The following is a 14066-nucleotide window of genomic DNA, read 5'->3' on the forward strand; positions in this document are numbered from 1 at the left end:
TAATAATTTCGAATTATGCTATATTTTGGGCTCTGACTTAATTTAACGATGGCCCTATCAGTAGTAATGGCAGTATTTGTGCTTTTTTTTTAGCCATGTAGTAAAATAGTACTATTATTATGAGAGTCCCCCGACCCCACCGTGGCCCCAGGCACCTGAACCCCACCAGGGGTGGCGACAGCGGGGGGATTTAATAAGCCTTTGAAGCCCCTGAATTGTCAAAATTTTCGGGGGCTTCACCCCCAGGACCACTTTTGGAACCTATTAATTGAAGCTCGCAATAAACCTCCAATTAAACTCAAACAAATTACCACCATAGTAACACCATCAATACCTGTAAGAAAATTACCTGTCAGTTATATTGGTGTGTTGAGTGCATCAAACAGGGTACAAAACAATGTTGCAAATATACAATGGGTAATGGCATAAAGCAGTATACGTTGTAGTACCCATAGTGAGGTTAGTAGTGCTTCATAGTCCCCAGTAAGCTTCTCTAGATACTGCCAGTGACACCAACAGTAGTTGGTTAACATACAATTTCTATACTGATACTACATTATTATAATTATGTTTGAAAATGAAATACTTGCCATTTTTTTTCGTATTTTTTAATTTGGCTTCATCTGCAATTCGTGAAGTTCGTGATGATGAAGTTGCAGATTTGTTTAGAATATCTTCTGACATTCTGTATAGGTTATCTGAAACCGATAGTTCATTTGCTACAGTTGAATTTAATTCATATAATGTATGTTCTGAATTTTCATTTTTCGAACTGGAAACTTTGTAGTTTATAGACGAAGAAGTAAACCGTTGGTTAATAACAGTCTCTTCCGTCGACAGATTGTTAAGTAGTGTATTCTGTGACGGTGAATATATTGTTTGCTCAATTGACTGTTGTTTGGTAGAATATTGTGGATCAGTTGAAAATGTGTTAATAGTTTCTGGATCAACAGATGGTTGTTGATTTACCGAAACTTTATCGGTATAAAAGGTGTATTGTCTTGAAATAAATTGTTTTTCAGTTGTATGCTGGTTAAGTAATTGTCTATCAGTAAATTCAGTTGGTTGTGGGTCTGTTGACTGAAAAAAATTAGTCAGCTGTTGGTCAGTTGTTTGATGAACAGTATTTTCCTGGTCATTTATGAGGGTTTGATGCTTAACGTCATCATCTTCGGTAATCGAATTAGTGCGGTGCAGTGTGTTAACGACTTCATCGGTAACAATTTGAGATGAAAGTAAAGTTGATGGTAATGTGGATGGCGTTTGTGTTGTTAATAATGAAGATGAGGATAAAGATGATGGCACTGATGATGGTGGTGGTGGTGATGATGATGAAAAAGACATTAATGAGGAGGAAGATGGTAAAGAAAAGTATTGCGATGGTGTAGCTAAAGGGGATGATGATAATGGTGATAATGATGACGAGGATGAGGATGATGATAATGTTAATGACGTCGATGATGATAATGACAATGATGTTGATAATGATATTCGGGATAGTATTGAAGGAGTTGATACTAATGTTGAAATACTATTGTTTGTATCTTCAGCCGTGTATATTCCGTTTGGCATGGTTGACGAAGCCACCGAAACATCAGATTTAATAGTCTGCTCATTCACGGTTCCTGTAAATAATAATTAATATATATTAATATACAACTATTCGACATTTGATAGTAATACCATTTAATACGGAACATCGTAGGCTGCCCTGTAACTTTTCAACGAATAAAGTCCTATAAATGTCATTGTGTAATAAAATGCCTCCAACGGGATTCGAACCTGCGACCTCTCGCTGACAAGGCGAGCGTCATAACCACCAGGCTACGAAGGCTTCATGGTTGAACAGGTCCAAATAACCGTCGGGAACATTGTATTTCACAATGCTACGCCTCAGGAGGGCGTTCGGCCAGATAAATCTGGCAATACGGCTAGAAATACTATCGTATATTATATATGATATTAAAGGGATTTAGCCGTTAACACTGTTGAATAAATATAATATTATATTTATGCCACTCTTAAGTAAAAGATTACATTTTGCTAACAAAGGTGGCAAACGTGCCAATCATAAAATATTTTTAAAACAAAGGAAAAAAAATCACACTAAGTTGGCTCAAAAACATGTGAGTCCTTTGCTAATTAATATTTATAAATGTTGTGAAAACTTGTAGACTTGCCTGTGACAAGGAAATATAATTTGCAACTATTCTTGTTTCCGGATTCATCTTCAGCAGTAAACTCCACTTCATAGGGTGGATACAATTTTGGTGCGAAACTATTGCCAGACTGGTAGGATGACTTCACATTCACGACTCCTTGGCTGTTGTCGGACACTGTAGGGTAATCCCAGGTCACACTACTTGTAGAGGAACCGGGATCCGTGGCTGCTCTGACAATGCCGAAGTAAGTATCGTGGTAATTTGTGATATTTGTTGGACATGTAATAATCGGTGGTTCGACATCTGAAATTTAAAGAAATATTTTATTGAACATATAATTATCAAACAATATGACAATTTAACTTAGAAAATACACCGAATGTATTGCAAAAGTAACACACACACATAACACAAATCATTGCTAAACAATGTGGTATTTATAAGCCTATATATTTCTTTGTACATATTATTTAGGGATTATTAAATATATACTACTTAATGTAATATTATGTGTCTTGACATAGCGCATTATAACATAGTAAAAGAAATAAAGGTATGCGTTTAAATAAATTGGAGGGCAAAATACAACAATGCTGCGGAATAAATTTACGTATTTTGTATGTATACCGGTATATGCTTAAAAACATGTTTGCTTACCTATTATTGTAAAGTATACGTAGCAGGATCTGTTATTGCCAGTCAGATCGGTTGCAGTGAATTGTACAGTGTATGGTGGAAACCGTCGAAGAGGAAACTTATCACCTGATTTATATGGGAAACTTTCCCACGTGATAGGCTCTTGACTGTTGTCGTTGACCTCTGGAGAAGGCCACGTGACTGTTGCATATGACTGACCGTAATCAGCAACAAGACGATGAAAACCAAATACATAATCATAGTAATTAGAGAAATTACTGGGGCAAATTATTGACGGTCTTTCCAAGTCTGAAATAGAAGATAATGTAACTATCGTTAAATCAGACACTGGTGAGGCCCTGGAATAGTCGGTCAGACGAATGAAGCCAACAAAACGACATATGGAAATTTCCATTACACTGTGTGTTTATATTACAATCGAAATTAGTGAGAAAATATTTAAAACTTATATGTATTTTATTAATGTGGTTAAAATTTAGTTTGTCAGGAAATATATAAAAATTACTTAATACAAACATAATATAAAACTTATTAAGACAATTTTAAAACTTAATCATTACAATTTCTTGTACGAGCACGAATATCGTTACGTTACCATTGGGAGGACGTAAAAATAGAATAATGTATTATAATGTAAATGATCATGTGTTTGGTGTCGTTCCTTTTTCGTAGGGTACAAAGCGCACAGAATCAGAGATAACCAAACAACAATAAAGGCAATAATGATTAAAATATGATGTGCAAAATGATTGAATCAAAGTTGCTTTGGAAAGGATAGAGGCGTCCATTAACCGGCGTCGAGGCAGCGTCATTTTCACAATTGAATAAGCAGATACCCACTTCCAACTTCGATGTAACAACAGTTTTTGCCTCATCCTAAATGGAACAAGGTGTTTTAACAAAATAAAGCACTAACTATAATTACACTAATACTCTTACCTTCGACAGTGATTGCAAGTAAACATTCCTCTACGTTTCCAGACATATCTCTCACCACGTATTCAATGAAACTTGTACCAACTGAAAAGGTTCCATTTTGTTGTAAGGTGATATATGTGTTATTTAGGGTAGAATTAGACGGCACAACACGAGAGTCGTTTGCCATCCAGTGAACTACTCCAACGTTATCACTGAGCGTAATGTTCCATGTTAAGAAATTAGATTTTGAATGTAAGTGAGACCGACATTCAACTGATGGAGATTCCAAATCTAAATAAATCATAAGTATATATTTGTATTGGTAATTATTGCCGTGCTTAATGTGGATAATTGTGAACGTTTAATTATTCAAATCGAGCTGGTCTTTAAATAAGATTAAAACACAGTAACTCTGAATAGAGACAGAGACTTTTGAAAATTCGATTGCTGATTTTAGATTAAGGTTTGTTTCTTTATCACAACTACATATATTCTCGGCTATCTTAGTCTAAATCAGTGGTTCCAATCGCTTTGCACCCGCAGAACTCAGGATTAAATGTGTTCACGGACTCCGAGGTCTAAGCAGTAATATTCCACAGATTATAGATGGAAGATGAATGGCAACAAAATACATCAAAACATTAAAGCTAATTCAAGATTAAAGACTCTAATGATGAGCAGTAAGATGTTTATCACACTTTTGTAAGACGAGACAGATAATAGAATAATAGAAAATTGCCTGAAAATCTAGCAGACCCCAACAGTGTTCGTAGACACTCTGTGGACACTTTGATTTGGCGGATCCTTATAAAAAAATTTTGAAGACCCCAAACGGGACCGTGGACACGTGGTTGTGAACTTTTGGTTTAAATAATACATCACAGCGATATTATTAGTTTGTTAATTTTCAATCTTAAACATTTGCATTGTGTATTAAAGTGTAACATCCATATTAATATTATCAACATACTGTTTTTGTAATAATTATTTATTGCTGTAAAGACCAACAAAGTCACACATAAAAATTGACAAACCTTCAACTGTTATATAGAATGAGCAATTCCCCACGTTGTTATCTTTATCGATTGCAGTGTACGTTATTTGATGGGAAACATTACTGGCCGGAAATACGTCCCCGGGGTTATAATTTGAGGTAACAAACACCACAGTGCCACTGTTGTCCGTAGCGTTAGCTGCTGACCAATACAACTGAGCAGAATTGGAGGCTCTATCAGTGAACACTGACCAGGAAAATTTGGATACGCTTAAAATCATGTTGTTAGAGTACGTTGGACAGCTTAAAACAGGGCCTTCAGTATCTATGATTAAAGAATATACATTGAATACGCAGATTCTATACATACCCCACCATCGATGATTACCAATACTATTGCAAAATGATAATCAACACTAAAAAGGAAGTGAATAAATAAATGAATATTTTTATAAGTATAAAAACATAATTTTTTAGATGTATTATTAATACACACAATTGATCATATTAAATTGCATTTATATTTTTCTCTATCAATATAAGTTACTACTACAATAACAACAACAATAACAATAAAGACAATGATAAAAATAACAATAACATTAAAAACTAGAATTTCTATGTCTGTAAAACAAAACATTGGGATTTTCCCCATTGCAATGATGAGAAGTGATGTTGAATATATAATACATGAAATACAAAAATGAATTATGAGTAAAAAAAAAACAACTCGACTTCACTAAGACTCAAATTATGGCTGCAATATTAACAGTGAGGGTGATTTTGATATCTCTTACCATTACAACGAAGAATCCGACGGTGCAAAAGGTAGTGCATTAGGTTGTAACACAGCTGTAGGTAGTTTTAACGCTTCAGAAAACGAACATTGTGACACATAACAGTTTATTTATTATTCATTCTGAAAATCAAAATCAAGCGAGCTATTGCCTTTTTGCTGTACACCGTCAGAATTTCCGTCTTCGCTGAGCTCGACTTAGACACCTGCGTTACCATTGGACAAATGTACCGTTTATTTACCGTTTAATAATACTCAAAATGCGTAATATTTTAATATGCATATCTTTGATATATGGTATTTGCTTTGACAAATTTTGAAGATCAAAGAAACAGAAAGTGACTAGAGTGCCAAACAGAATAACCCTGTCCAAAAACAAAAATAAAAGGATAAAAGACGTTCGAAAAGAGATAGGGGCCAAAAAAAGGGGGGTACATCGACACACAACACTACCCTAGGGGGTCCGGGCTTACCCCATGCAACAAATATTTGCTTTCTAGACGACCGAAAATACTCTCTGGGGCGTTTTCTGGAACCAATAATTTCTTTTTCTTTATTTTTTATATTCGACCAATTTGTCTATTAAATGGGTGTCGAAAATTGTTATCGAATACAGTACCGTATTAAATAGAATACAGATGCAGATAGCGGGACTTTTCAGTGTGCATACAAGCAAGGAATGAGTTGCACAAATATCGTTTGGCACAGAGAATGTTGATTTCGGTATTACTTGAGAAACAAACTGATCTACACAAAATGGGCGAGAAATGTCCAGTGCATTTGATACTATTTGTAGGACAACAATTTTAAGGCTTCTCAATGGTGCAGGATGTAGTACAGATGATGTTCGACTCGTCAGGTTCTTACTTGGAAACACAAAGCTACTAGTTAAAGTAGATAGTTATCTACAATACAACACAATATCTGCAGAATGTGTGTGTACAAGAGGATCTTTTCAAGGTGATTGAATTTTCGGAAATCTTTTTATCTTAGTCCTCGCAGCAGCATTGAATCATTTGCGCGCCATCACTGCCAAATTCTCCAATTACAGAAAATCTTATGCCAGCAAAGTGGCAATATGCTGATGATTCTGATTTTATTGATGAGTCGAAACAGTCTTTAACTGACTTTTTACTTAAATGTACCAATGTATTTAAGCAATGGGACATCTACGTCAATCCAGATAAGAGAGAATTCGTCCACCTATAGCTGATAATGATGACGTGCACTTAAAATGCAACGAACCATGGAGGTTTTTTGAAATCGCTTGGATCATGGAGGTATACCTCCATGCTTGGATCAATGCTTTGCACCACACAAAATGTTATATATAATATAGATGTCGTTTCGGCAATGCAGCCTTTCAGAAATATAGAAAGATGTGGCTTTGTGGTACAAACATTTCAATTAGGAAGAAAATTAAAGTTTATAAAGCGCAAATCGTATCTGTTGTCATGTATAATTGCAGTTCCTGGGCAGCTTTGGAGAAAGTTGATGTGATGCAGCGCAGACATCTCAAGACGATTTTGAAACTCCATTGGCGAAGTGTAATTGTAGTTACTATTATTTGTTATTGTTTTGCATTGTGGGTAATGGTGAAGTAATGTCACATGATGAGTTACCGCGGGAAGGCGGCAGACGGTGATTGATGTGCCTCGCTGCGAGAGGTCTGTCCGAGTTTTTAATAAAGTGATGTTGATACATACTTAATGATTTGCTGTCGTAGTAGTATTATTATTTGGTGGCGTCTCCCGTGTTTTAGTAACGTATGCTAGACCGGTTCGGACGTTAGATTGACGTAGTCGGCAGGATTATTGATTTGTTTTGGAATTCATTTTGTGTTCGAGAAAAAGTCAGACATTGACGAGGAACCCACTCCTCCGGGAACAAGTACCGGCGCAACGGCTAGCAGCAGCGTCGTGGCCCAAAGCCAACAACAGCAAAGTGCAACAATCACAGTGGATAATGCAGCCCAAAGTCAAGCAGAGAATAACAGAGATTTTTTAAGTATTTTACAGCAGAGTATATTGGTGAATATTGTAACGTAAACCATATTGATGGATCATCGGTAACCATGAAAGCCGAGAGGACTGCAGTATTATGCAAATTACCCAAACTTATTCACCGGATGTAGTTCAAAAAATGTCGTTCAGGGATCGTCTCAAGCGGGAGAAGATTCTACTGCATTACTGGAAGCTTTAACACGTTTGGTACAAGTACAAGGCCAAAACAAAAAAACTGGTAAGCTACCTAATTTTCATAAACTGTCCGCTGAAGATGATATCACTTGTTACCTCTCCACTTTCAAAAGAATGGCTACAGCAGAAAATTCAGATAAAGAAACATGGCCAAATTATATTGAGCCCTTTCTGACTGAAAAGGCACAGCAGGCCTTCCACACACTAAATGAAAAGATATTCTCGACAATGGGAAGATAAAGGAGGCCATACTTTGTAGGTACCAACTTCCTCAAAGTCTTATAGAGTGAAATTTAAAAACCGAACATAAACGCAATGGGGAAACATTCGAGGAGTTTACATGTAGGCTAGAGAATTACCCAATTAACTGGCTCACTCCTAGCAAAGAGAAGTTGAACCCTGAGACAACTCGCATGATCAACCTAATTTTAAGCGACCAGTTGCTTAGTACAATTTTAAATACGGATCTCCAGTCAAAGCTCCGAGACGGAAAAGGCAATAACACAACACCACAGGAGTTAGCGAAATCCGCAGATGAGTACATAATGAATTGGAAAATGAAAGCCAACAATCCAACTAACAGCAACAACAAATAAACGCTACGCAAAGTCTGAACAATCCAAGTTTAGTAACCAGTAAATACAACACACCTGTTTGTTATCACTGCAAACAGTTGGGGCATAAAAACACAGAGAAGAGAACACCAAATAACGAGAAAAATACACCAATGCCTTTGAGTCCATAAACCCCAGCTTTTCAGCCAAAGCCGTTCGCAAAGAAAAACATGCAAGCTCTTTGCCAAGATTTTGTGACCAGTCCATTCGTGGCTGTCAAAGTGAATGGTATCAATGAAAACGCATTGTCTGACACAGGTGCCAGCTGCAGCCTAATAGATGAACAGTTTGTTAACAAATTGGACATTGGCAATAACATAATAATTGATAACAACATTGATTTAAAGATGGTGAATGGTAAAAACTTATCTATCTTAGGTAAGGTATAAACCTCGATTTTGTAGGTAAAAGTATCAATCACAGTTTTATTGTTGTCACCGAATTACTGATACCCATACTGATCGGCACTGATATTTTAGCACTCATGAATGTTGGTATTGATTCTTAAAAAGGGTCATACTTTGTAACAAATGATCAGAACCACCAAGTTGAGTTTCCAATCCTGGGAAATGGGTACAATAATGCTCATGATCAAAAAGAGTGTGTAATTAATGATAATGATGCGATGCCTGACAATAAGTCAAATCTATATGGTATGCATGAATTTGATGATTGTATTGATAATTTTCTTCTGATTTTTACAGATATATTAGGTAAGACAGACATAGTCGAACATACCATAAATACTGATGATTGTACACCTATAAAGTGCCAGCCTTACAGGTTGAGCCAAGTTAAACGAGATGCTTTAAAGAGCGCAATTGATAAATTACTGGAAGATGGGAGGATAGACCCTCTAACTCGCCATGGGCTTCGCCAGTGATATTAGTCCCAAAGGGTGACACTTATCGTCTATGCATAGACTATCACAAATTAAACTAGACTATCGCAAATGGACGCATATCCTATTCCAAATAATAATAGGTCGCATTTTAGAATCACTGACAGGTGCGAATTTTTTCTGCGCTCGATTTGAACAGTGGTTACCATCAAATTTCCCTTGCAGAATGCGACAGATATAAAACAGCATTTACTTGTAAAGTCGGCTTTATTCGAATATACTGTCATGCCATTTGGGGTCACTAATGGTCCTGCGACCTTTCAGAGACTTATGGACCAAGTTCTCCAGGGACTGTTGGGTAAAATTTGTTATGTATACTTGGATGATGATATAATATTTTCCCCAGACAATGAAACTCATGAAATTCATTTGAAACAGGTCCTCACTAGACTTGGGGAGGCAGGGTTAGTCGCACAAATGCAACGGTCTAACATCGATCAAATTTTTGGGCCATATCTTATCAGGTCATGGGTTAGCAACCGACCCAGAGAAAGTTCAGAGTGTGCAAGAGTACCCCACCCCGACTAATGTCAATTGAAAGATTCATAGGCATGGCTACATGGTATCACAAATTCATACTTAAAGCCCCATTCCCGGCAAAATTTCAATTTTTAAGAAAAATCTAATTTTTGTATAACTTTTAATAAAAGATTTATAAATATAATACGGAATTGCTATTTTAACTGAATTTAGACATTCCTAAGAATGAAAAAAATGTAAAATAAGACTGAAATTTGATTTTTTTGTGTTCCACACAAAAAATAAATGCGGATGAATTTTTCATTTTGATTTTGCGATAGGTCGTGAGAAGAAATATCGCAGGCGCCGAAAACATTAGCCTATCCAACGCTGCTGGCTAGGCCTAGCCTTACCTCGATTTAGGTTCTGTTATCACACATAAAAACGGCCGACATGATATTTTTCGTTGCTAGTATTGACACTTGTGAAATATAATATTTCATAGGAATTATTTCAACTTTGTTAAAAAACTGATTCGGACTGAGATTTTGACCCTTAAACAAACATATCTCAGCCTAACCGAACGACCGCATTGTGCAGATGCGAAGTACAAAAAGTAATCTCATTAGAGAGGGCGCTCTTTATTGACTGTATAAAGTATACATAAAAGCGAGAGTATTCCAGTGGATGCGATCTACAACCTCTGAATTTGCCTAGTAACGATGAATTCGTCGAGAAAATGGTAATATTTTATGAGAAATAGTCTGTATTTCTCATTTTTTATTCTTTTGCGTAAAACTAAAATTCATGCCAATATTTTTCCATGATTTATAATAATTGGAGTAATGCAAAAAAGTCATTTTTAGTGAAATTTTGCCGGGAATGGGGCTTTAAGTTCTCAAAAGTCGCAGCCCCACTTAATGCATTAAGACGCAAGAATGCTAAATGGGAATGGTCTGAGGAAGCAGACCAAGCGTTCATTAAATTAAAGCAATGCCTAGCTGAAAGCCCTATATTAGCTTACCCAAATCTTGCTAAGCCATTTACTATAAAATGTGACGCATCTAATGTTGGTATAGGAGCTGTTCTACTTCAACAGTCAGATGTAGACGGGGTAAACCATCCTATCGCATATGCATTGCGAGCGTTTAGTGCCACGGAGCGTAACTATAGTACCTCAGAGCGAGAGTGCCTGGCGTTCATATGGGCCGTCGAAAAATGGAAACATTAGAGGGAAAAAGGACTGTTGTCATTACTGATTATCAGGCCCTTTGCTGGCTCTTTAATAAAGATAAGTTACAAGGCAAATTCTCGCGGTGGATTCTTAGATTACAACCATTTAAACTCGTTATCACATACCACCCAGGTGCGACAAACCAACTACCGGATTCTCTTTCACGTATTCCAATTGCATGTTTGTCAGTTGACAACCTAGAGAATAATGAGTGTGATGACGTTCGCGCAGCTAGTAACTGTTTGAAGCCATCTAATTAAATAATAGATTGGGTCCAATGTGACGATTGTAGTGCGTGGTTTCATATTGAATGCGCAAATATAAGCAAACAGCGTGCGATGCAAATTGAGCATTTTTCGTGTCAACAACGCAAGCGCGAAAACTGGCAACGCCTGAAAATGGCTGAGTTAAAGGCTTCGATTAATTACCCCTTCACCCCCTGATTAATAAGAGTGAACTTAGGCACAAGGCACAACATGGTGATGAGTCAATCCAATTACTGTTACAATCTGTTAATGAAACTTATACACTGGTAAATGACTTGGATTTGCACTATGTGTATGGGCAGTGGAAAGTTGTTGTTCCTAAATGTTTAATACAATATCTTTTGTCGTTGTGCCATGACCAACCAATAGCGGGTCATATGGGCAGGTCCAAAACCCTGCATCAAGTTACAGATAATAGGTTGTGGTGGAAAAATATTCAGATGTACGCAACTATGTTCGATCTTGTAAAACTTGCCAGGTATCCAAACCCAATACATGTAAGGGAAAATGTTGTCCACGGCATCAGACGCCCATGGGACTTTGTTGCGGTTGACCTAATGGGACCACTACCCAAATGTTACGGTGACAATGCCCATCTGCTGGTTTGGGTCGATAATTACAGCAAGTGGACAGAAGTGTTCCCCTTAAACGTGCAACAGGCAATAAATTTGCTTCGATTTTGGTACGTCAAATTTTTTGTAGGCTTGGGGCTCCTAGGAAACTGCTATCGGATAATGGTAGCCAATTCACAGGGAAAGATGTGGCAGCCGTATGCGACAACTGGGGGGTTAACCCATAAACCCCTAGGCCCGCATTAATGCAGGCCGAGGTCACCAGGGACGATCGTAATTAAGTATGAAATTAATTGACAATAATTATTTAAAAATCGTATGCGCGGTTTAGTGTGCATGTAATTTCAAAAAATATGTGAGAAAATATCAAAAAACGTTTATAGAAAATATTTCTTAATTAATTTCTGAGTTTAGGGTAATTAGCAATTTGTAATTTGATCGTTGTTTTTGTAACATGATCGTCTTGATCGAGGCGTCCGCGTCAATACTGGTGGTGAATAAAATCACCTAAAAACACACTTTATTTTCAGAAAATAACTATTCTGACATTTTCATACTATAAATAAATTTTCAAAATAGGCGCTAATGCACTTTAGTACTGTAACACTTCTATCTTCAAAAATAGTATATTTACCTACTGTGCACTACTAACAATATCTTACAATTATTTTTCATCCAGTTCTGCCACTAATAACGCCAGATTTAAGCATTTTATTACTAAAACCACGGCTTTCAATGCCTAAACTATAGTTTCATTCTTCGTCTCCGTGTTCAGCGAAAATATGATGGCGAATTGGTGATCGAGCCAAATTCTGTTGCCAGAATTCAAACTATGTGTGTTGGTGTTGCCAGAATTAGTAAATCAAGATCAAGCGTCAAGCGTCAGATTCTGAACTTATCTGTAGAGCGATGAGAAGTTCTATGTCTCATGAGAGAAGGGAAATGGAAGACAGCACAAACATGCATACATTATTTAATGAAAGAATGTATAAATAAATATATGAAGGTCCTAAATGCAATGTCATGGGTTTAATAATGACCATGATTGAAAATTGATTGATTGATTGATTGATTGATTGATTAAGTGAGTGAGTGGTTGTTTAGGTACGTGGATTGGTGAGTGACTGATTGCTTGATTAATTGATTGATTGATTTAATAATAATAATAATATAATAATAATAATAATAATAATAATTTGATTTGAGTTTATTCAGAAAATCATTGCACAATTACATCGAAACATTGGTAAAGAAAAACTTATAGGCCTAATAAAAATTTAATATCAAACAGAAAGCACAAACAATGATAATGATAATAATAATCTTAATAATAATTATGATGATGATGTTGTTATAATACTTATATACCGCAAAATTCAGGAGCTTCGATGCGCTTAGAATATATATATATATATATATATATATATATATGTATATATGTATATATACAGTATATATATAATTTTAATTAGTTGTTGCTATGGATCTGAGATAAGAGGGTCACGTTCAGCCAAAGTTCATTACCAAGTACGTTCATTGTTCTGAAATGAAGGCGTATTGTAAACCCTATCTCCGATCCATGGCAACGACTAGGACGCTCTCCCAAAAAGTGCACTACCCCAAAAATAGCGGAAAACGATATCTTATTAGTATAAGATCTTTGATTTGGGGCAGTTAAGTTGTGAGGGTTGTCAAAGATCTTATAAATACAAGATAACATTCTCCGCTAATTCTGTAATAGCGTATGAACCTTCTTGCTAAGTTGAAAACTTTTGAACCTTGATCGCTCTAACCATAGCGTACGCCGCGCGATTTTACGTTTACGCGTAAGAATTAGAAGCTTCTGATTTACAATGCGCCCTCTCTTTAGAACATAATGAACAAAGATCTTATAAACACAAGATAGCGTTCTCCGCGATTTACGCGTGCAAATTCTGTAATAAGGCATGAATGGCGCCCTCTTGCTAAATTGGAAACTTTTGACCCTTTACCGCTCGACTTTACCATTAGGGTATCAATCCTGTGAACAGCAGAACAGGAACCATCTCAGATCCATGGCAACAGATAGGACGCCCTCTTCCAAAGCCGATTACTTTTTTCTCTTTGGTATAATAGCGCATGAATGGCGCCCTCTTGCTAAATTGGAAACTTTTGAACCTTGACCGACGGCGATTTTTTTTTCCGTACGAAACATTTACATGAAACTCCACTCGGGCCGTCTCGGCTGAATCGACCCGAAAATCTCATTGCAGAATTCAGGAGGTCAAAAGGTCATCAACGGATAAACGTCTACAG

General features: G+C 36.5%; 1 protein-coding gene across 2 annotated transcripts in view; it reads right to left on the reverse strand.

Annotated features, from left to right (window-relative positions):
• Positions 1-14066, reverse strand: part of LOC117120544 (hyalin-like) — a 63352-nt gene that overhangs the window by 4154 nt on the left and 45132 nt on the right. The window contains exons 5-10 of one of the 2 annotated variants that reach the window (XM_033265568.1): positions 4772-5056; positions 3759-4028; positions 2820-3107; positions 2181-2465; positions 1533-1625; positions 591-698 (exon numbers count right to left, since the gene is read on the reverse strand). In XM_033265568.1, coding sequence (XP_033121459.1) covers positions 591-698; positions 1533-1625; positions 2181-2465; positions 2820-3107; positions 3759-4028; positions 4772-5056 — 1329 coding nt within the window. Of the gene's footprint in view, positions 1-590; positions 1626-2180; positions 2466-2819; positions 3108-3758; positions 4029-4771; positions 5057-14066 lie in introns of both variants that reach the window. The other variant, XM_033265567.1, reaches the window with a different exon arrangement.

This window comes from Anneissia japonica, unplaced genomic scaffold (genome assembly GCF_011630105.1).
Source record: "Anneissia japonica isolate Jap-2015-1 unplaced genomic scaffold, ASM1163010v1 scaffold287917_len653891_cov171, whole genome shotgun sequence".
Taxonomy (NCBI): domain Eukaryota; kingdom Metazoa; phylum Echinodermata; class Crinoidea; order Comatulida; family Comatulidae; genus Anneissia; species Anneissia japonica.